We start from the raw sequence: 22,491 nt of genomic DNA, 5'->3' as shown, positions 1-22,491 counted from the left end.
AATCTTTGTAGCTAAGCTTTCAGAAAGTGTTTAAGTTCAATCAACAGTTCATTATCAAACAGACATGAAAACACCACTTACACTGTGTGCTCCTTGAATTGTGCGGACCAAGTTGAGCCCTTTCCAAACATAGATGTCTCCATTTAAAGCCCCAGAGTAGGTGATGTCTTCTTTAGCACAGGCTAAACACAGGATTGTTTGGAGATCTCCTGTTTTACCAAATATTCCTCTTTTCGCTGTCAGGGCGTTTCCACACAATGTCCAAAACTGTGAAATGCAAATGGCAGATGGCAGGAGAGGTTTCTGCAGAATTTCTGGTTTTTCACATTAGTGTGCAGATGGCAGACACACATCCTGACAGAGCAGAGTCTGGCCAGGCACTGAGATGATTCCTTCAGTCCTGTCAGAGCACCCCCTACTCCAAAGCCTGCCCATTTACCAAGGAAAGATGCAGGGAAATGTACATCTAAACCCAAAGGAAATGATCAAACTGCTTGAGAGGGTGAGGCTCAGTGCTGCCTCATTACTGCCACACTGCTCTTTCTCATTCTCTCACTGTCCTTTATCAGGTTTTGCTGGGAAATGCTGTCCAGACAAGTGCATGTTTTTAAACCCAAGAAAATCCCATTTTTCTTGTCTGCAAAACACAGCTATGGCACTGAAGTGATAAAATACTTTATCTTACACAACCTGCGTGCTGGAGCAGACATTTCTGCCCTTCTCCAGTGCACTGAAAGAGTTGTGCCCCTCAAATATAGTCACAGTTACTGAGAAACCATCTGTTCCACGGGGACTGCAAACGCTCGTACGTGAGACAACTCCCTGACTCCCGGAGTAACAGGTTCCCAAGTGTGGAAAGGGGACTTGCTCAGCTGCCACACAAAAGTCATTCACATCCTGCAAAAAGGAATCTATGACTGGGGAGGAGAAGAAGAGTGAAGAAAACAGAAAGTTTGCCTCAGAAGGTTGTCTTTGAAGGTGAGCTAGAGATATCAGACTACCTGTTTTTGAGTAAGGGTGCTTTTTATTTATTTAAATGAACATCATTTACCAAGCAGAGACAGCAGTTTGTATACTCAGCTCCCCCTCAAGGACCAGACCTTCCAGGGAAGGAAGAATAAAGAGAATATCATGAAAGATGTGCAAGGGAAGCGCTGAAATCTCCAGTCCTGTCAGCACCAGGATGTTCTGGACAGGTGCAGATACAGAACAGTAAATATCTGGGGTGCAGCACAGCACAGCGTGTCAGTGGAGCCATCCCTGCTCTGTCAGCTGACAGACACTGGCAGAGCCTGCACAGGAATAGTGATGTGTCTGACATGGATTCATCAGGTCCATCTATTCCCACTTCATTTACCTACAGACATATTTTTAGGTATTTTTCTAAAATTCTTTATTCCAGAAAATCCTTGGATCAAGGTTTTTTGTTTCAGCTCCCTCTCTATCGTTAATGCAATGAAATTTTCCCTTTGCCTCTTTAACATCAGAGGGAGTACTGCCCCCAGGGCTCTCATTCCTTGAGTAAAACCTAAACTCCCCTCCCTTCTGGTCAGCTGAGGAGGGGTTGGAGAGCAGGCAGCAGTGTTGGAAGGGTGGAGGGAGGATCCTGAGCTCAGTGAGAGATTCCTTAGCTCCTGGGCTTTACCTCAGCTTCTAATTCCTGCTCAGCCAAGTGAGCCAACAGAACTGGACTGCTAAAGGAATAAACAGCACAATTCCCAAGCACCAGTCCCAACTCCCACAGTGATACAATTCCTTTAGAGCTGTTGTTATCACATTCTCACAGCCTTGTACCAAACAGCAAGGTCAGGCAGCTGCTGGAGCACCACTGGAGGGGAACACGGAGTAATTTCCCCTCCATGCTGCTTTTTTCCAATTTTTTGGCATTCCTTTATCTCTGTGTATTTATAATTTACAATACACAGAGATAAAGCCTGCTATTCTCTGTGTTCAGGGTGATTATAGGCATTTTAAACAGCAGACAGGTGCCAAACAAACCCAGGTTTTGGAAAACAGCTTGCAGAACACAACAGATGGTATCACTGCTGCCAAAACCACCCACAGTTTGAAGCAGTGGTGGTTTAAGGGCACGAGCTTCTCAGGAACCAGAACTAGAGATATTAACTGGTTTCCTAAACTTCTAGTTAAAGCTCTTCCCACCCCAGTCATGTGAAATAATTGCCATCTGTTAGGAATGTTTTTGAGGAGACAGGAGGAAAATAGAAACCTGAAGGGGATATTGGCAGACAAGGATTTGTTTCTAAGCTTTCCATAGGCATGAGAATGTTTTATCCTAAACATCTAATATATATCTAGATTTCTATTTCAAACACTTCCATAAAGGGTGACTTAGAGGGAGCAAAGAGTGGGGCAGCAGAGTTTTGTCTCTGCAGGCCCTGCACGCTTCTCAGTGGTGTTACATGAGAAGCCCAAGTGCAGGTCATTCTGTTCACACTTTTTACCTTGGTTCCTCCTACAGCTGCACAGTGACCCTTTGTGATGCTGGACAAGAAAACCCTAAAGGCTGAGGCCATTAGGGTGGAATGGAGAGGGCAGAAAACCCAAAATTGTAAGTGTATAATGATGAAAATTGCACCAAAGGATTTTCCTGACTTTCTTGTTCAGGTAATCTGCAGCTCAGGCACTGCTGAATGTCTGAACTGGCTTCAACCAATGCATTCAGCAAAATGTTCACAGCAGAAAGAAAGAAAAATATAATCTGTCCTATATTTCAAGTCCTCATCAGGTGAGAACACAGATTTCTTTTTGTGCAAGCAATTTTTCCAAGTAAACAATGAAAGCTCTTACCTTTATGTGTTTTACTCCACAGCTGACAATTCTGTTTGGCTGATATTGATCCCAGGAAATATCAAATATCTGTTAAGAGATACATTAAGCTGATATTTTAATCTATACAGAAATGGCATCTAGGTTCAGCTTGCTTTTACCAGTGCTTAGCCATAATTTCTGCTGGAACATATTATAAAAATGAAAAACACTCTACAGGTAAATTTGGAATTCTTTGTAATCAAAGGTCAAGGCAAACATGGAGGGTTCCTCACACAGTTCTGTCAACACACTTCATCCCTGTCTCCACACTGCCAACCTATTCCAGCTCCAGGATATTACTGAATAAACAATATTTACACAGGCATTCTTTCCCACTCCCTCTTCTGTGCAGAAGCTCCTTTTTCTAGTTGGGGAAGTCTACTGGGACTAAGATTTTAGTACTTCTAGCCTGTCCTGGAGAATGCTGTTCATTCAGAACCTGATCTTGCACTTACTGAGGTCAGTAGCAAAACTTTCACTGATGTAAAACATGTTATAATATGATATATACATACAAGTTGTCAGAATGTGTCCATAATTTATTTTAACATATGCATCCATGTGCTTATATATGTCAGGGAGGTATTTTGCTTATGCTAAACCTGGTAAAACATTTCTTAATCCTGAATGACATTCTAAATTTAAACCTGGCTAGTTCTCATCTTTATTTAAGTTATGATCCTTTACCTGAAGTTAACAAATATAAAATAAATATTTATCTCAATCAAGTTTCTTCTACAGGTAACTGTCTTAAGGAAAACTGAAAGGGCTGTAACTAAATCTGCCCTCAGGATAAATTGTCTTTTTGACATACTCAGAGGCAAGATGATCTTTGGCCACTGAGCTCTCATTTCACATCTCATACAAAGAGCTACAGATCTCCCTACTCAATGTGTAGGCACAACATATTTCCTCCCTAGGCTTACTAACAGTGTCTTGTGCTGGGTCTGGCACAATCAGAAGGAATAAATATCTTGTTCTTATTTTAAAAGCCAGGTAGAATGACCAAAATTACCTTTGCATTACCCTAATCAAAACAAAACTTATTTTTAAAACACTTGTGCAGTTCCCAGACAAAATCCAGGAAGGCTTCCATACAATTACCCTGTCGGAATGGCCTGTAGCTGTCGCCAGGAGCTTTCCTCTCTTCCAGTCCCAAATACACACCGTGTTTTTGGCATCCAGTCCCACAGAAGCCAAACGCTGAGGAAAAACAACAGCAATCCAGTTTACAGGAAATCAACCCCAAATCACCTTGCTGTAGTTCCCAGGATTAGGTGCACAAATGGATTTTCCCACGTGTGACCTGGGTCTGAACCATGTTGCAAAGACATTCACACTCAACATTTACTGCAGAGAGCACTGAAATGTCTCATCTTCTCTAAAAGGTCAGGTTATTCATTTTAGGCTACCAATGTTCCAAGTGAAATTCTTACCCCAAAACACCTGAGGTGCTTGTTTCAGGTGCACCCCTCTCTCTCACATTATGATTTATTAATCTGATAATGAAAGGGAAATAAAAGCTTTCACAATTTGCAACTGCTGCTGTGTTCATTATGTTCATTTTGTTGAGCTGTAGAACCAGAACTGAATGTACTTTTAATAATTGTCTTATTCATAGCTTAGTGTATCACATTACCAGTTAAAATAACTAAAATAATTAACTAATAACCAAGTTAAATTAAAGTTTTATTGGTCATCAATTAAAAGAACTTAATTTTAATACTTTTCCATCTCAATAGTGGAAGAAATAAAAAGAACAGAATAAAACGAAGGGGGCATTTTGGAAGGGAAAAAGCAGAATGGATCCATCTGTGACATGCCCAGATGATCAGCCCTTACTGTGGAAGTTGTAGGTCCTTTCCCTTCCAGTGACTGTCCTAATTTTGTCCAACTTTACATGAATTCCATAAAAAATTGGCTCAAATTCTGAGCAAGCAAATTGTTTAAAATCTGGACTTGTCTGTGATAACACAAAAGGACTGAGCCAGCAAAGAAAACAAGTGTCATTATCCTAGACTCCTCTAAAATGCTCTATTAGGAAAAACACTAAATGCAATAAAGCTCTCAATAACAGAAAGGGGAAAAAACTGTTCATAGAGGAACAGGAAGCTCCAGCTTTCATTCTGCAGCAATAATTCAGAGAGCAGGTACCTGAGGCCTTTTCATCCCATTCCTGAGTGTACATCTTCCCTCTGGGGAGAGCCCCTTGACAGCCTCTGCATTAACTGCAGGAGGTTCACACACCTTCCACTGTGTTAACAGTCACAGTTTCTTGATTTAGAGGAAGGAAATAGATGTTTTGGGACTTTGGTTTAATGAGAGATGACTACAGGCATTACCTCGATGCAAAACCTGAATAATGCAGAACTCAGCCATTGTCCCACCAGAAAATGCACCAAGCAATGTGGTATTAATGAAAACAACAACAAAACAAAAACCCTCCAAAAAGCCCAACTCAACACCCCTCACCACCAGCAGAAAAAACTATTTACAGACTTATAGCACAAGTTTCTGAGTCCAGACTAATTCTGTGGAAATAAAACTACAGAGAAATTAAATGAGCTGTTCTTAGAGGAGCACAAAGTTTTCATGGGGCAATCTAGGTATGCTCTCAGATATTTTTGGGAGGAACAAGGTTCCCTTGGAGGGTTCACCTAACGGGGGCCAGAACTCTGTCAATGGGTTCTGACTCATAACAGAGTTGTGAAGGGAGAGTTAAAGAAGTTTATACAGTGGAAAAAAGAAATAAAATTATAGCTTTGCAGGAAGTCACAATTCTGCCTGGATTTCTGGGATTTAACATCACTCAAAATATCAGTAGAAGTTAGGGGTGCTGGAGCTGGCTAGTGTCAGTGTTACACCACTCCCAGCTGCAGGAAACTCCTCTGGCACTGAGGACACAGCACAATCACATGTAGGAAGGAGCCCAAGAGTGGGAAGTGGGAAATCAGACCTTAAACCTACTGTATATGTGCAGACAATGCCTATACTCAGCTTCCTAAACATCCCTGTTCCCAAGCACTATTAATGCCTCCCCTCAGGGTACTTTGGCAACAACCACCAGGAAGAGCTGGGGCAAAGAGAACACTTTCCATCCAGGGAGTGAAGGACAATCTGTAATTAAACTCCCTTGATTTTGGAAAGCAATTAAATTCAATGTTATAGTTGTTGTAACAACTGTATTGTTACTGTAGTGCTGGAAAATGAAGTTTTGAGACCTGTCTAAAACAGAGTCTCAAGCAAAGGGGGATTTAACAGACAACACGAAGAATAGAAATGTTCAATTCCCTTGACATTGCAAAATAGAGCATAACTACTAACTAGCAAATTCAATAAAAGAATATAAAAGATACAGAGGATACTGAGGGTATCTGGAACCAGTGGATAAACAGATCATGTGGAACCTGAGTGAGGTTTGTGTCAGTCATGTACAAAGAAACACCAATGCATGCCCTGAGATGTTCAAGGCAAGGTCATTACAATACTTGGGGCTCTCGGTGAGTACAACCAGAGGAGATCCCATTAGGCATCACTCTAGGACTACAAAAGCAGTTCCAGTCAGGGACAGAGGCGTGGAAATTAGTTCTAGGGAAAGTGGAGGTTATTTATTAGCTGGGAAGTACATTGTAATATGTCTGATGAGGATGAAATCACTGACCTGTTGTAAAGTTTAATGACACACATTTGATTAGAGAAAAAAAATCACTCTTCCAACTGTGTCCAATGCTGGAATAAGGAATTGTTGCTTTCTAAAATTAAAATTGTGTTAGGAAGTTTATTCCTTCGCTGACTTCGGTAGCAGCAGGGAAAGCACTGTGGGAAACTAAGAAATACTTTATACTTCTTTTTAACCTTGGCCTGCTGAGGAAGGTCTCCTACCAGTAGAAAAGTGATAAATGCTGAATTTCGTTTTTGGTTTAAACACACTTTTAGTTCTCCTTCTGGAAGGGAATTTGACAGAATTCCATTCAGAGAATTCAGAGAACTGCCAGAAGAAAGTATCTGCCAAGTAGTTTAGGCACATAATTAAACAATTATTTTTAAATCTGTACAGATTTGGAAGATCTGGCTAAAGAAGCCTAGTGCTGTATTTTTAATTTCTTAATTAGGTGTGTATGCATTATGACAGTGCCCTTCCCACGCCATTAAAAATATTTTTAGAAAGCACATAAAAAGGGTTAATCTGAAATAATTCAGAGCAGAAATTGAACTGTGTGGTATTGATAAAATAGTTCAGTATGAGGCACCTGCTTTGCAGGTAATTCTGTGAAGAGGAGATGTTAGAACTTTTAAGGAGAAACTGTAGTTAACTCCTGATTGAAGAGAATACATTTTTAATTACAGGCAAAATGACAGCTCCTCATTAAACATTTGAACCAAGTGCAGTTTCCCTCCTGCCAAATGGCAGCTCCTGCTCAGACAGAAAAAGCCCAAACAAAAAGATGTATTTTTAAATAGCAATGCTTCTGCAAGAAATTCAACTCCCATCAGGACTGTATTAAACATGAATAGGAAATTTACTCTGATTCTATTTGTGTCCAAAAGCTGTGTTGAAGGTACATCAAACAAAGGAAGCATTCAAGCTCTCCCCATGTACTGACAATCCCCATGTATTGGAAATGATAACAAATGCTGTGCTCAGGGATGTGCATTGCCCAGCCTGTGGCACACAAGGCCGGGGAAGCGCTGCAGGAACCGCTGTGCTGGCTCCGAGCGGGGTCAGCTCCAGTCCGGCCGGGAGGAATATTTCCCCACTAATTCATCCAGAGGGATGGGATATCTCTCTGGATGGATATGGGAGTTTCTGGTTGAACTTGGCTCAGGGAGAGGTGTGGGGGCTCTGTTTGACAACAGGAGCGCACAGGGAACCGAGCTCAATCCATGGAGATCCACGCTGGGAGTGCAGCAGTCTCCTGGGCTTTGCCTCTGCCTGCTTTCATTTAGGATGTGGGCAGCTGGCAGAGTTAGCAGTGAAAAGAATACAGTCCCTGTTGTGTTTATAACGTTTGATTGTTGCATTTATTTGTGTTTTGGGGCTGAAATACAGCTCTGGCTTTTAACAGCCTTTGGATATAAAGGAAGGAAAGCTTTGTACTGGGAGGTGCAAGCAGTGTCTCCAGTCTGTTTTGCCCTGTCACAGACACCAGCTCCCTTGGGAATGCTGACTAAACAAACCAGAACAGCCAGCGGCTTTGAGCTCCAAATACTCACAGACTTCCTCCCATGCCCTTTAATTCTGGCTCAGCAGCTTCTCCTGCAATGCCAGGAAGAGCAGCAAAAAGCCAAGATGCATTATCCATATTCATGTTTTCCAGCACTGGTCGTTTTCCAGATATAAAAGTGTTCAATGCAAATTTTTATTTCCAGAAAAAACTTCAATTTCTCAAGTACTTCCAGAAAGGGAATTGACACTGTTCTGCAAGGTCAACCTGGCAGTGAGTTTGGGTTTTAATTACAGCAAGCACTCATCAGGGTCTTCACGAAGGCCTCCACCTCAAACAGCCCCCAGGTTCATGAGCCTTCATTCCCAAGAGGTACTTAAATAGCTTTAAAAAAAAAATAGCTATTAACCAACAGTCTCATGAAGTTAAAAATGAAGGAGAAAAAATGAAAAGCGTTTATTTCTGAATGAACAATAACTTTAAAAAATATTACACCATTAGAAATTTTGTTCTATTTATCTGAGGTTTTTTGGTATCAGCTAATCTAAACATTCTTAAAAATACTTCAGCAAGAATTACATCAGGAAACTAATCAGGACAAAATTGCCATAATTATGACAAAATTGCACAGCCAGATATTTATTCATAAAGCTCTGTGAAATATTTCTCAGGTATATGTGAATTTTAGGTCTATTTGCCTATAGCTTTTAACACTGCCAGAGAGAAAAATATCATTGCATTTAGCTGGTAGCAGCCCACCATTTAGTTATATTTTAAATTTTGTTTCAAGGTATCATCTAGACTAATCACATTGTAGAAAGCCACACTGTGTGTCCTAATGCCATTATTGAATTAAATTGCAAGCACACCCTAGCCAAGGAGACTCTCCCAGCAGTGAGATTAGTGCAGTTCTTCTGCCAGAAAAGCTGCAGGGTTCTGAGGGCTTTGCCAGCAATTGATTTCTTTGGACAGCAGGTGACAAGTCTGTGGTGAAGCCATTGCAGTTAAGGCACAGAGGGGCATTTCTGCTTTGGATAGCTGTCCAACACCCAATGCCTCCACTCCACTTGGATGCCAGGCCGTGATTCCATCCCAAAAGCACCTCCTGTGCAAGGGCTGAGTTTGCAGTCCTCCTACTGCAAGTACAATTAAGATACAAACCAAGGCCTTGAACAGCAAGCATAATTCAACCAGAAGTTCCAACACCATAGCCCTGCAGCTGCTGAAACACAAAACATTTAAGGAGCATCTCCCCGTGAACCAGAGCTCCAGCTCAGTTCAGAGCCCAGAGGAGGAGCTGTACTGACCTGGCCATCCGAGTCGAAGGCCAGGCAGGCGACTCCGTGCGTGTGCGCATCCTTCAGGACAGACACGGTCTGGACACGGTAGGAATCCCAGATGCAAATGTAGGGATCCTTCCCAACCTGCCCCGTGGCTACCAACGTTTTATCCGGGTGAACTGCGAGGCTGCAAACAACACACTTCAAGTTATAACACACTTTGGTAGGAATGATCACAGCAGCTCTTTCAAAACGCACTCGACTCCAGTATTTACTTAAAATGTTTTGCTGAGACTGACATGGTGAGTGCACAATACAATTTATCATGTAATAATATTTTAACTAGAAAAAGGAAAAGCGTAACCAGAGAATTTTAAAATAGTTTTGATTGATAAGCTGATTGAGCACAGACTTGGATCTTAGTCTTTCACAGGTTTATAATGGATGATTTCCTACTAATTATTCCTCTTTTGCACATCAGCTCAAATATTCTGAAATATGGACAAAAAGCTGAATAATGGATATTGTTTACTATGAGAAATATACACAAGAAATCCTCTCTTTATATGCTTAAACATAGCAATCTCAGAAGAGACACAGAAATAAATTGCTTCACCAGAATCAAACCATATATTTCTGTTCACAATACTTCAAGTATGAAAATAAGAATAAAACCTCTCTGCAGAGTCATATGAATACAAAGGCAGTTTTACACAGTTACCCAGGAAACAAATTTGAACAATGGCTGAGTATGTGAGCTACACATGGAATAAGGAAAAACATCCTATAATAAACTGGCACTCACCAGGTGGCACAGGGAAGCTGAATACTTCTGCTATCCCAGGAACAGATAAAACTAATTATTAAGAAAAGTTAATAAAAAACCTTAAGAAAGTTTCACAAACATATGCATTTCATGGAAAAAGAGCAATTTTAGCACAATTTAACTGACTGATCTCCCCTGCCCATTCCTCCTTTCCTCCTCAGGCCGGAGTTGTACATTATATTGTGTCAGTTAATTCACCTCAGTTCTACAACTATACAGGTAATAAAAGGTGGCACCACAAACTGAGGGTGTGATAGCCATAATTAAGTTAGAATACTTTTCTTCAAGAACCAGAAGGAAAAGATTAATTGGGCTCACCTCTCTCACTGCTAGAGCAGAACTTAATTACATGTGCCACCATTTAGCACAGAGCAGTTCTCACACACCAGAGCCCCCTCTTGGGTTAAGAGCACAAACACATTTCCTAAACATCAACACGTCTGTACTGAATGTCTCTGGTATTTGTTTTATCCTTTTTGATGCATGAAGTCAGCCCATGGGGGAACTAAAATTAGGGAATAATATCAATTTTTGGCACCTAAATTAGCAGTCTGATTTCCCAGCCCCGCTGAGGACATTCATCTCCTGCTACCAGCCTTTCCAATGCACTCCCCCTGCCCACGTTCAGTCTGGCTGTTAGATAATCAAGGGCTTATTTTTGGCAGACAGAGCAGTGGGCTAGAGGAAGGAAATGAAGCCAAATTTCAAGAACAACTCTTTGTGACTGTTTGTTACCTGTATATGACTTATATGTTTGATGCGTTTTCACTTACAAAAACTGTGAGTGTACCTATACAACATCTCTGTTACAGAGGGCATGTGCTGTCCTCAGGGTGTAAGATTTCCATGCCCTTCCCAGCCTCCTTAAATGGGTATCAACTTCATTGGCTGGGTTTTGAACTGTAAAAGTGCATTTTCTAAGCAAACATCCCAGAGCTAGACCATTCCTAATGGAACCACATCGCTATTTGCATCACTGGAAAAACACTGAAATACTGTTACATTTATACAGAAATATGATTAGAAAAGACAAGGCATTCAAACAACAGCAATTTATGGCATAGAAAACACATTACTACACGATTAATTCCTATTCCTTCTACAGGGAGGGCAAGATCTAAGTAGGGGAAGAAATTTCCCAAGAAAATTTGTCTCTCTTTTCCAGGTTTGAGGGAAAAGGACACAAACTCCCTCTTGCTAAGGAGCTGGGATGCAAACAAGGGATCAAAGCAGCAGCAGCAGCAGTTGGTGCTGCCCACTGGCCCTGGCAGGCACTTCCTTACACGACAAGAATTCTCTGACTGTGGGAACAGCAACGGGAGCAGCTGCACACCCAGGGAAAGAGGCACAGATCAACTGCTTTGAGAGTGCCCATTCCCTTCCTTTCAGGGAAGCCAAAGAAAGAGATGGGATTCCTGGCTAAATGCACTCGTGGAAATTCCAAAGCAAAAACTTCTTTAACCCAAGTGCCTCCAAAGACACTTCTTTTACGCAAAAAATCCGTTCAGGATGAGCCAATAAAGCTCAGATAATATTTTACCATTATACCTCATTAATAAAAGGGTCTGTTGGGAAAATGATCTTTCAGGGAACATTTCCTTTTCCTTCCCTTCAAAGATCAACAAGCCTGAATCTAAGCATCCAAGGCTGGAACTGTGTTAATTTAGGATAATTAAAGATGCCAGACACGTGTTTCAGCAGGGTCTGATGAAATGCCCTATAAAAGTCATTAGTGGATCCATCTGGTCTGGGGGCCTTGCCAGATGGGAAACTCATGCTACCTCCACAATTTCTGTTGCAATAATATCTCACTCCAAGATTATTTTTTTAATAACACACTAGAATTCTAAAGGATTAAAATATTTGTTTCTTGTCTACGTTGTATTTCTGTCTATATTGCTTTTCTGTAACAGGTTCCATACACTTGTAAACAGAGTATAGATCTGAAGTTCCAAGACAGAACTAAGTAGAAAAGTTTAGATGTAGCTCAAGGCTCAAAAGCAATTACAGAGAAGATGGAGGGGCTCTTTTCACAAGGATGCACAGGAAGAGGACAAAGGCAAGAGACACGAGTTGATTTGTGGGAAACATTGTCTGGATACAAGGAAAATATTCTTCACTAGAAAAACTAAAAATCAGGATGGTTGCCCAGAGAAGTGGCAAAATTTCCCTCACTGGAAAGAGCACAGGACTTAATTGGCTTGACAGGACCCTGAATAACCAAATCTAAGGCTGTGCTCTCAAGAGAAAGTTGGATTGGACAATCTCTGGAAGCACCTTTGAAACCAGAGTTTTCTATGGCTCCAAATACTGAAATACATCAGGAAAGTCTGAAGTAATCAGACTTTCCTGATGTATTTCAGTAAAAGTAAAAACGCATTTTGGCTGGCAGCAGTTAACTTGCAGTAGATAATTGCTCTCTGATGCTGCAAAAAGCAAGCACTTCTGTTATCTTTAATACAGACATACAGAATTGATGGAGACCTTGGAATGGGTGTATCAGATGAGAGAAAGAGGTTTAAATCTCACTTCTCTGGGTCTTTTAAATCTATCACTGCACTATCCTATTTATCAGATAGGCAAAACACTTTTTCACTGCAGCAGTGAAAAACCAAACATTTGTTTTTGTACTTTTGGTGCATATTTTGTATTTTCTATTTCAAATGCCGTATTAATTTGAATCTTATTATAACCAACCTATCAACAATTCTTTGTTCATACAAATCAAAGCTGGTTTCCAGAACATCCCACCTGACAAAAAAGCAATTGCTTTTTGAAAAGGAAACGGACACCTGCAATTCTGAATGAAATCACTGGACTTGTTGAAATCACTGTCTCAGGTGAACTGTCAGCAGCTCTTGACAATATAGCTCATCCTCAGACCTGGGATGTTTTGAACTTTAAAGCAGTGTGCAAATTTGATGTCAATCTAAAATAACTCTAGATTGTTAGACACTGATCAATTAATCTCTCCTTCAAATCCATCCAGTTTTAAATTTGGAATAACATTTCCTGTTTAGACAAACCTTTACAAAATCCTGCAGTTTTCTGTACCAGTGTTAGATCATGTTAATGAGACTTGGGGAGAGGCAGATACTGTGTTCTATTAACTCTCTTCAGGAAGTCTCTTCACAAGGAAAGAGTTTTCGTTTCTTGTTAAAAACCCTCTCCAAACCCCACAGTTTAGCCGAACAGAGAACACAGCAGGTCTTTCTTCAGAATTTAGGTCAAACTTGTGAAGTACTCAGGGCACCGACTCTGTTATGCTTCAACAATGGACATATTAGACAACAATTATTTTTCTTAGGACTCTTTCTCTGTAGCAAAAATATCTCTGAAGAAACAATATTTCAAGAAGCTCCAAGCCTGTCCCAAAATAGCCACAATGTGCCAGCAGGTATTTTCTCCTCTGTTGCCTCCTCCTGCTCCTGGCAGGACACCTCCTGGCTCCTGGCAGGCCAGCAGCACATGGGAACACCAGGGAGCTTCTGCATTTTACTGCTCACACGGTGCTAAGGACAGAGCTGTCCTCACATGGCAGCAAAGAACACAAACACTCGCTCAGCAATTCCCCGTTTCTCAGAGCAAAATGAGTTTCTTTCCTCAGTTGTGGGGTCAAAAGGGAACTCACTGTACAGACAGAGCTATTTTAGCAGCAAAATAAGGCAGGATGCAGCCTGATCCCCGTTTCTGAGTACAGCACAAAACATCATCAAGCTCCATTGAAAGGAATAATGGAACAAAGACCAGCAGTTAAATGGAAGCAATTGCAGGGGCCTTCAGGAGCAAGGGATTATCAGAAAAGGAAGAGGAGCCAGAAAAGGGGAAGAAGAACAAAGTAACAACAAAACAACCTGCACAAACCCCTCCAGATCTGTAAAAATGGAGAGAGCACTGATCAGAAAACTGCAGGAATCTGACAGGTTAATCCAACATTTAATCTCCCCCCAAATGAGTTCTGAAATACCAACACCACAAGCATGTTTTGAGGAAAATCCAGCTCTTAATAACACACGAGATTGCTGCTTGTGCATAATCACGACTCCCAACCTTTGGCTCCTCCAGCACAAGCCCAAGACCCACAGAGCAGCACAGAGCTGGCAGGCAGTTCACACACCACAATAACCAATTTTCCTTGGCTTGTACCATAGGGCAGGTGAGGGAGGCTACTGCAGGGATGGGGAACAAGTTGGGGAACAGATCTGTTAGCCCTGAGACACAGAGACTCCTTGTGTGCACGTATTTCCATGTATAAGATAGCTGATACACACACATACAAGTGAATTGCTTTTTTTACACATCTGAACATATAGCTCTAATGATAGTTTTAAATATACTAAATACTGCCACATGCTTCTTGCAAATAACTCAAGTACAGAGCATATTTATCCTGACAAAATAAAAACATAAATGTTGATAGAGATACTGCGATGGCAACATTTTAATTTACTGTCTTGATTGCTATATAGCAATATCTTGTTTATATATAACAGAGAACAGGATATGTGTACAGAACGATGGGCTTTTTAAAAATCATTTAGGCATTTTTTAGGTCCAAGCTCTTACTAGCTGTTCCACTGTTGGTTTTCCCCTCCATGCTCCCTGTGTAGGAAGAAGAGTGATACAGACAGATTCCAGCATTTACTCATCTCTCTGCACCAGCTTCCGACTTCCAAGAAGCCAGGCTGCCTCTGAGCCACAATTCCGGAATTTGGTGGCCTGTCCCAGACAGCTCCCATCTGCTCCTCTGAGGAAGCAAACACCCCCAGAGCAAATGAAGTCAGAGCAGACCATAACTGGAATCACTGTGTTGGGCTGGCCCCACAAACCGAGCCCAAACGGAGCCATTTTTGAAGTGGATGTGCAGCTCAGACCTAATAAAGGTCCTGGAAATGCACACATTTACAGCTGCTGCTCAGCTCCAGCACACTGACAGTGCCCTGGCAATCTGAGGGGCATCTTGACAGGGGTTTTATTTCTGACTATTTTCCAGAACTCACCTGAGGCAGAATGGTGACAGAAGCACACCAAGTTATAACCATTCCTGCCACTCTTTATCCTTGGAAGATTCCTGCTGACCTGCTCCTCGTGCCAGTTTGTTATTCAAGCCCATGGAGTTATTCTACCACATGTCAATAAGGTTTGTTCAACTCCCCAAGGCATATTAGAACTCTTCACAGATCAGGTCCAAAAGGTCTGAGCATGGCAGAACATGGAATTTCTCATGGCATCATGGGATGGCATGACAGAGGGAGCAGAGACAGGCCACATTTAAAAAGTAAATGGCTTTTGAACACATGGTTAAAATTTCCCCAATAACAGAAGGTGAAAGAAGCAAGGGGAAAAAACTAAACTTTTAAAATATAATGCTTTGAGCAAAAGCATTCTGCACTTTAAGACCACAGATTTACACTCATATGCATCTGTAGACAGAGAAATATTGGGTAGATCCCCCAAACAAAAAGGGAACAGCACCACAGCACAGTCCTGCAGCACTGGGGTTCCTCCTCACACATGGCTGCACTTCTCTAATGATTTCTTTCCTTGTACAAGTTTATTTTATGGATAACTCATGGATATTTTGCAGCTCTGAGCATCTCCCAGTGAAAAGCAATCCTAGGAGATTTTATCCAAAGCCCACATTAAGACACTGAAAACTAATCAACAACAACTGTTGATGTCCTCATGAACTGTGGATTTTAAGCAACAACTGATTGGGGAAAACACCCAGTATTTCTTATGAGCCACACTACCCCATAGAGACCCTGCTGTGTAACTCTGAAATTCAACCAGAGCATTTTCCCATGCATGCTCAGAGCTCCCATTTGAGTCTAATGGTATTTGCACTCATGATGACAAACCAAATGCTCCTTTTAATGGCCAAAGCAGTTGTAAAAAATACCCAAAACAGATACACGTGACACCCTTCTCAATATAAGCATTGTGATTTGATGCAATCAGTAAAATGGACCTGAAACCATGAGTTGTAAAGAAAAATCTGCTAGAATTGGAGACTAAAAAGAGAGGGTTAGGAAAGAGCAATAACTACTTAGTTCAGCAACATATTTGCCCCTGCCCTATTCTATGCTTATGATACTTTATGGACAATGTAACACATTCTGTGATAAAATACACAATAAACCAGCAAGTAGATATCAGTCTATGATGCTGAGATAAAAACAGCAATTAAATGCTATCAGTGATTTCTCAATACATGGAAAGCTAATGAAACACTGCTGTAAATCCAGTAATGCTCAACAGGAACCAGCAAAACTTTCAAGTTCATCTGGTATAAGGTATGTGAAGGCCAGTCTGAACACTGTGATAAAAAATATAAAACTCATACATCAGATAAAGCCTGGAAATGAAGAAATCAGCCTCCTTTATTTCCTGTGTTCACTTTATTCCAACCTGTGGGAACACCAGAGTCAAATGCAGCCCAAACCAGGCACACAAACCATGCACAGCTGATGGCAATCAAACCAATTCTTTTTCCCATTTCCTCACACTCCAAGGCTGACACAACTGAAAATGGCCTGGATGTAGCTGTGTCTTTTCCCCAAGGGCAGAGATGTGACGATCATTCAGGCCAAGATTAAGCTGACAGCTCTACAACTGGTGGTCACAGTGAACAGCAAATCTGAGCACTAATTAATTGCCCACATGCACTAATTAATTAACTGCATGGTGGTGGTACAGATGCCCCCCCCCCTTGCTTGGCAGCACAGCAGGAGGTATTTCCAGGGGGGATTCTCCCCTTCCCTTCAGAGGCTGACTCAGGCACAACTGCTTTGGCATTTCTTGGATCTTCTCTGCTTTTTGTATAGCCAACAGTCAGCACTGAATACGGGTATAACTATGCAGATCACAGTCTGAATCAAAACATTTGCAGAAACAGCTAAGAAAGAAGAGAGGGAAAATGGGAAGAAAATTTTGGAAACAGGACAGACAAAAGACAAAGCTGACAAAAAGAGGAACCATGGGGGAGCTGCAAAATGAATATAGAAGATGTGATAAAAATAACTAAAAAGCCCAGAGAACAGCCAAGGAGAAATGGGAAATACTGCAGAGAACAAGAAAAAGAAACCAACCATTGTCACAACTTTCCTGGATCACTCCCACTTTCATTTTTATTTTAAGAGATTTCATCTCATCCTGTTGAATCCCCAGGTATATTTACATCTATGACAAATCGTGTGGTCTAACAAAACTGCCAGGCTGTTGTTAAAAAATTCACACTGAGATAATAATACTGTTTGCATAGGTTTTCTTTCACCTGATTATCAGAAATGAGGATTATGAGCCTGGGGAAAGTGCTCTTACTTCAAGGGCAACAAACACACAGCTGCATCCCATTTGAACCTTCTTCTCATGGCTATCCTGCCCTACAACATTTAAAGTTTAGGCACTTTAGTGGCAAGAAGAACAGCAGAGGAAGGGTTTGATTCCATAACATATCAAACCAACACACACTGAGCTGCATTTCATGGGTCAGAAGCAGATCATTCTCTGTACACTGAGTGTCTACAGAAATGAGAAATGTGGCAGTATTAGATGTGGCTGGAAAAAAAGGTTCATTTTCAGACCCCCTCAGGACAGGGGGAGTTTTCAGTGATACTCAGAATGCTTTTTTGTCATTATCTCACAGAAATGCAAGGCCAAGACCAACAACTGTTCTCAGGGAAAATATCTTTCTATTTCAAAGGTTGAAAATCAGCAGAAATAGGAAAGAAATAGCAAGTTCTTATACGATCATGTGGAGATCCTGCTCCCTGTTTGGCCATGCTGAAGTGCACAACAAACATCAATTGGGGCAGAAACCACTGGAGACCAAATAAGAGCCATATGTAACATCAGAAAGGGTCTGTTCTCCAAACTTCCAGTCACAATTCAGACAAGAAAGGTTTCTTTACAATTGTCTACAAAACAGTTTAATTTTTTTGAGAAGGGCACTTACTAAAATAAGTGACTTTTGTTACCTTGCTTTACATTGTCTGACACAGCCCGAATATTTGAAGTATCAAGTGTCTCTTCTGTATGAGACAGATTAAACAAAACTTCTGTTAAACTTCCCAGAGAACAGAATTTACCTGGTTTCCCAGAGCCTATTCTAGCTGCAAGACCTCACCCAGCTCTAGCTTGTTATTAAACAAAAAGCAGCTAAGTACCATTGCTTTTAGAGCCAACACACAGAACAATTACATATTAAATCCAACACCTTGATTTCACCATACTCTGCTGTCCTGCTGGTGACAGAGTTATGCAGCACCATGGTAAAACCAACAAATGATTCACCAATAGAATACCAATAATCTGCACATAAAACCCAGAAAGATAAAAAGGAAAACACCAAAGCAACACACTCAGAATTGAATGCTGATCAGAATTTCACACTGCTTCCCTTTTAGCCTTTTCTCCGTTCTACCACAGGCTTTGTAAGTCTAATTTTTTTGGTTATATGGCTGTTTTCAAAAGCATAAATAAATAAAAGAAACACTCACCAAGGCTCCAGAGCAGCTTTAGAGAGGGCAGATGACCAACTGAACCCTTTCTATAACCTCCTGCTCCCTCCCCCTTCCAACTGGCCCACGTTTGTTACAAATGAGGGCCTGGCAAGCCCAGGTGCAGGGACTTCCATGGCTCATTGCTGGGGTCAGTTCTGTTACTTCCAAATTCTGCTGATTGAATTCAGGTGAAACACTCACCTGAGAACAATCTGTGCTTAACAGGTGGCAGACAACAGGAAATTCTCACGGGACAGAGCTGCTTTTTATCAGAACAAAAGCTACGACTCCATTACACATCAATTTGATACTACAAAATCCATTATCCAGCCAAGGTCTTTTTCCCAGTGGAATCTCTGGTGTCTAAGACAGGGATGTTACACTGAACATCTCGTGGATCTGAGGTGTTTGCCTGGCTGAGTGAAGGTTTCTGAATGTCAAGAGAAAGGAAGCTCATTTTGAAGCTTTACACTGAAAGAGAATCCTTATTAGTCACAAGTAAGCAAAGGACACACTTTTAATGGGAGCTTGGCTCGTGGCACTGCCTGCAGCTATTGGAAATGTGTCCAAAACTCAGCTCCTCACGCTCAGGGATGGTGTGTATTTTGTTCCATTTGTGAAAATACACCTAAATACTCTCAACTCGTGTGTTTTAGAAAAATCACCATCAAGACACATCTTCCTTCACTCAACACATACAAATATTGTTGAGTTTATCTTTACAGAAATTACTGAAATGGTAGGAAACTGTTACTGTTTGTGTAAAACCCCAAGTCTGTGAATTAAAGAAGCTGCACCTGTATCTAGTGAAAGGCAGAAATTCAACTTGCTGATTTTTAGAAGTTAATTTTATATAGAAATTATAATCAGGAAAAAGATTTATTTTAATTTTTTTGTGGTTTTTGGTTCATTAATTATTTTTATGTGTAAAATAATCATTCTATGATGCTTAATTGTCAAATCAGCTTTGTATAGTCACTTTAAAATGTTTTATTGTTCCACTTCTAATTTCTTTTTAATCCTTAGTATTTTCCTGTGATGTTATTGAATATTTCCTCTAATTCATGTACTGCCATGTTTTGTAAGTATTTTATCTGTTTTTATTTTAAAAATATATTAAACTAAGGAGAAAAGACAGGAATTACTTTATTAGTTACTTAGAAAATAAAGTTCGCCCCAGTCTGGAGGGCCATAAAAAGCAGGCTGCCTGAGGAGTTAGAAGTCCATTTTATTATTCCATCAGTCCTCTGTCTAATGAAGAAAGCTTCAAATGTAAACATTATTAATAATTACACAAGCCAAAATAAAATATTCCTTTGCCTTCTGCAATCTCACAAAGGCTGTGCAAGCTCTAAAGATCTATCTTTTCAGATTCATGTGGATATGAGCAGGGCTTTCAGATGAGAAGCTGTAATTCATCAGAACTAGAAAATCAAATTATTTCTTGGACTTCTACAATAGAAAATCTTACTCTAGAGATTCCAAACACCAGGAGTTAATACCAACATGCCAAGTGCATCTGACATCCCCTGTCTCTGCTTCACTCTGAAGCCAAATAAATCAAAATGCTGTTTTCCCCAGAGTTGTTTCCACAATCATGTTTTGAGTGCATATTAAAATGTAGGATTTGAACACAATAAATTCAGCTAACTCAAGTTACTGCCTCCCCAGGGTCTGTGGGACACACCTCAGGGTATTTCTATTAGAATTTTGTACTGCAATCCAGCTTCTGAGCTGATTTGGAGATTCAGATCTTTTGTTGTGCTCCCAATATAGGCAAATAGATCAAATGGGAAGCAGACTTAATTCAGGTAATGGTGCATTGGAGGAATTCCCAGATTTGCCATAGAAGGAAGAATAAAACTGAGGAGAGATCCATGCCAGTGGTACCTAAGTTTGTTGGTTTAAATTATCTGTATTAGAGTCTCTAGTACTGATACACTTACAGCTGTCAGTATTCTCTGATCACATTCGTATTCCTGAAAGCAAAAGATCAATAGAGATGACTGATGTGGGACACACTATCCACATTCTGCTCTCTTTTGCAAAAATATCAGATGAGTTGAGAAACAACCAGAATTTTAATGTGTGTTAATTTGAGCAATGCATTTTGCATACATTTGCTTTTATTTTTGTATTCTGCAGGCAGCTGGAATAAGTAAAAAAAGATCTGTAATCATCTCAGAATTAGAAAGAAAAATTGAAAGCCAAAGCTTTATTCTATATTCATTATTTAAATATTAAAATAGTTAATAATAATAAATGTATATGCTTTGGCTTTTATGATCTTACAATGAAGCCATAAACATATCTAGAAATGTTTGCACTTTTACTTTGGAAATGAAATTCATAACCTGTCTGGAACACACCTTAAAAAAATTGGTTTTTTTAGCATGGTACTACATCATAGTAACTTTTTCATTTAATTAGAAAATGACTGAAATAATTGCACTTCAGTATAAGAACATCCAAGTTACCTTATTTGGCTGAAAATAGGGTTCACTGGATGGGGTTTTTAACTTTTCCTAAATTATCCAGACCAAGTCTAAGAGGATGTCACTCCTTATCAGTGTTTCACAACCTCCAGGTACTGTTCAAAAACACCCCCATAAAACCTAGAGATTGGCACCTATTTTCCAACAATTCCTTATTTTAGAGCCTCCTTCACTTCGAGATGTATGTTTAGGAAGAGGAGCCTTTGTAGGTTCTCACTTAAGGCCTTTAGGGGTAATACCTAAATACCTTTAGAGGTCCCAGCTCCTCCCAGGCAGATGGAAATCACTTGTTCCATAGAAAGCTGGTCTCTCTGAGGTTTGAGGTGAGTGTTTTAGGAACAATCCAGCCCTTTCCTCAGAACAAACACCTCTACTGATGAATTGAATTGCCCTCAATCACTGAGGGGAGTGGTTGAGGGCAATATAAATATGGATTTTTACACAGAAGGGTAAGAATGGAACAAGCAAAGAAACAAAAAAGGATGGAAGAACAGAATGAAGAGGAAATAAGACAACGAGGAAGCTTCCCATATATTAGTCCGAGAATGTCTCAGATTTAGAGAGACTGAGGCAGCCTTTAGGGGGGTGACTGTGTGGTCATGGTGAAGAGCAGATTCCAGCAGATGAGTGGGAGTTTAATTGATAACTCTGAAGTCATCTCCCTGAAGGCTGGTGAGAAACACTCATCTTTATTCACTCTGTCAGCAGGGCCTTCTTGTTAAAACAATGTAAGAAATATAAATAAAATCAATTTGAGAAAAAAGGGAAAAATATTCAATCAAAGGAAGCATAATCTAAAATACAAATGAGGATTCTAATTAAGAAAAATAAAGCTTATGTTCTGAATGTATGAGATGCTGCCAAATTTTTCTATGAACCAAATTCTTCAGGCTTTTTGCCGGTATCTGAAAGAGCTGATCAAAACCACATGCTTACATTTTCAAGGTAAGACAGGTGCAATGTGTTGGCATGCTGCATGAACAACCGAGTCTGGGAAGCCCCATGTCCATGAGCAACCCAAGAATGAAATGGGAGACCAACCTACCCCAGCTGTCATTCCTTTGGAACCTTCCCATTTGGGGTGGTGGATGCCAGAGGTACCAGTAAAGCAGTTCTACCTCACTGACTCGAGGGAGCCAGGAGAAAAACTGAAATCCAACATGCTAGAAACAGTATGCTAACATTCCCACAGGAATAACCACTGCAGGACATAACTGAAAATGACATTTGAAATGCCATGGTCTGCCTTCAGAAGAGAGAAATGAAGAGCTAAAAATCCCCAGGACCTCCTGAGCAGAATGCAATGTCTGATGCCTTAAATTCATGCTGACATACAGTGAAGCTCTTCTGTTTTAACGTATTTGGGCATGTTGTCCTAAAGCCACAGCTCAA

The 22,491-nt window shown here is 40.5% G+C and overlaps 1 protein-coding gene across 6 annotated transcripts in view; it reads right to left on the bottom strand.

Moving 5' to 3' along the window:
* EML6 (EMAP like 6) overlaps positions 1-22,491 on the bottom strand; it is an 85,653-nt gene that overhangs the window by 50,464 nt on the left and 12,698 nt on the right. For all 6 annotated transcript variants that reach the window (XM_015621138.3, XM_015621143.3, XM_015621140.3 and 3 more), the window contains exons 3-6: positions 9,302-9,461; positions 3,934-4,032; positions 2,809-2,877; positions 82-267 (exon numbers count right to left, since the gene is read on the bottom strand). In XM_015621138.3, coding sequence (XP_015476624.1) covers positions 82-267; positions 2,809-2,877; positions 3,934-4,032; positions 9,302-9,461 — 514 coding nt within the window. The remainder of the gene's footprint in view (positions 1-81; positions 268-2,808; positions 2,878-3,933; positions 4,033-9,301; positions 9,462-22,491) is intronic.

This window comes from Parus major, chromosome 3 (assembly GCF_001522545.3).
Source record: "Parus major isolate Abel chromosome 3, Parus_major1.1, whole genome shotgun sequence".
NCBI classification, from domain to species: Eukaryota; Metazoa; Chordata; class Aves; order Passeriformes; family Paridae; genus Parus; species Parus major.
Note: the sequence above shows the minus strand (reverse complement) of the source record. Positions and strands in the feature narration are given on the sequence as shown.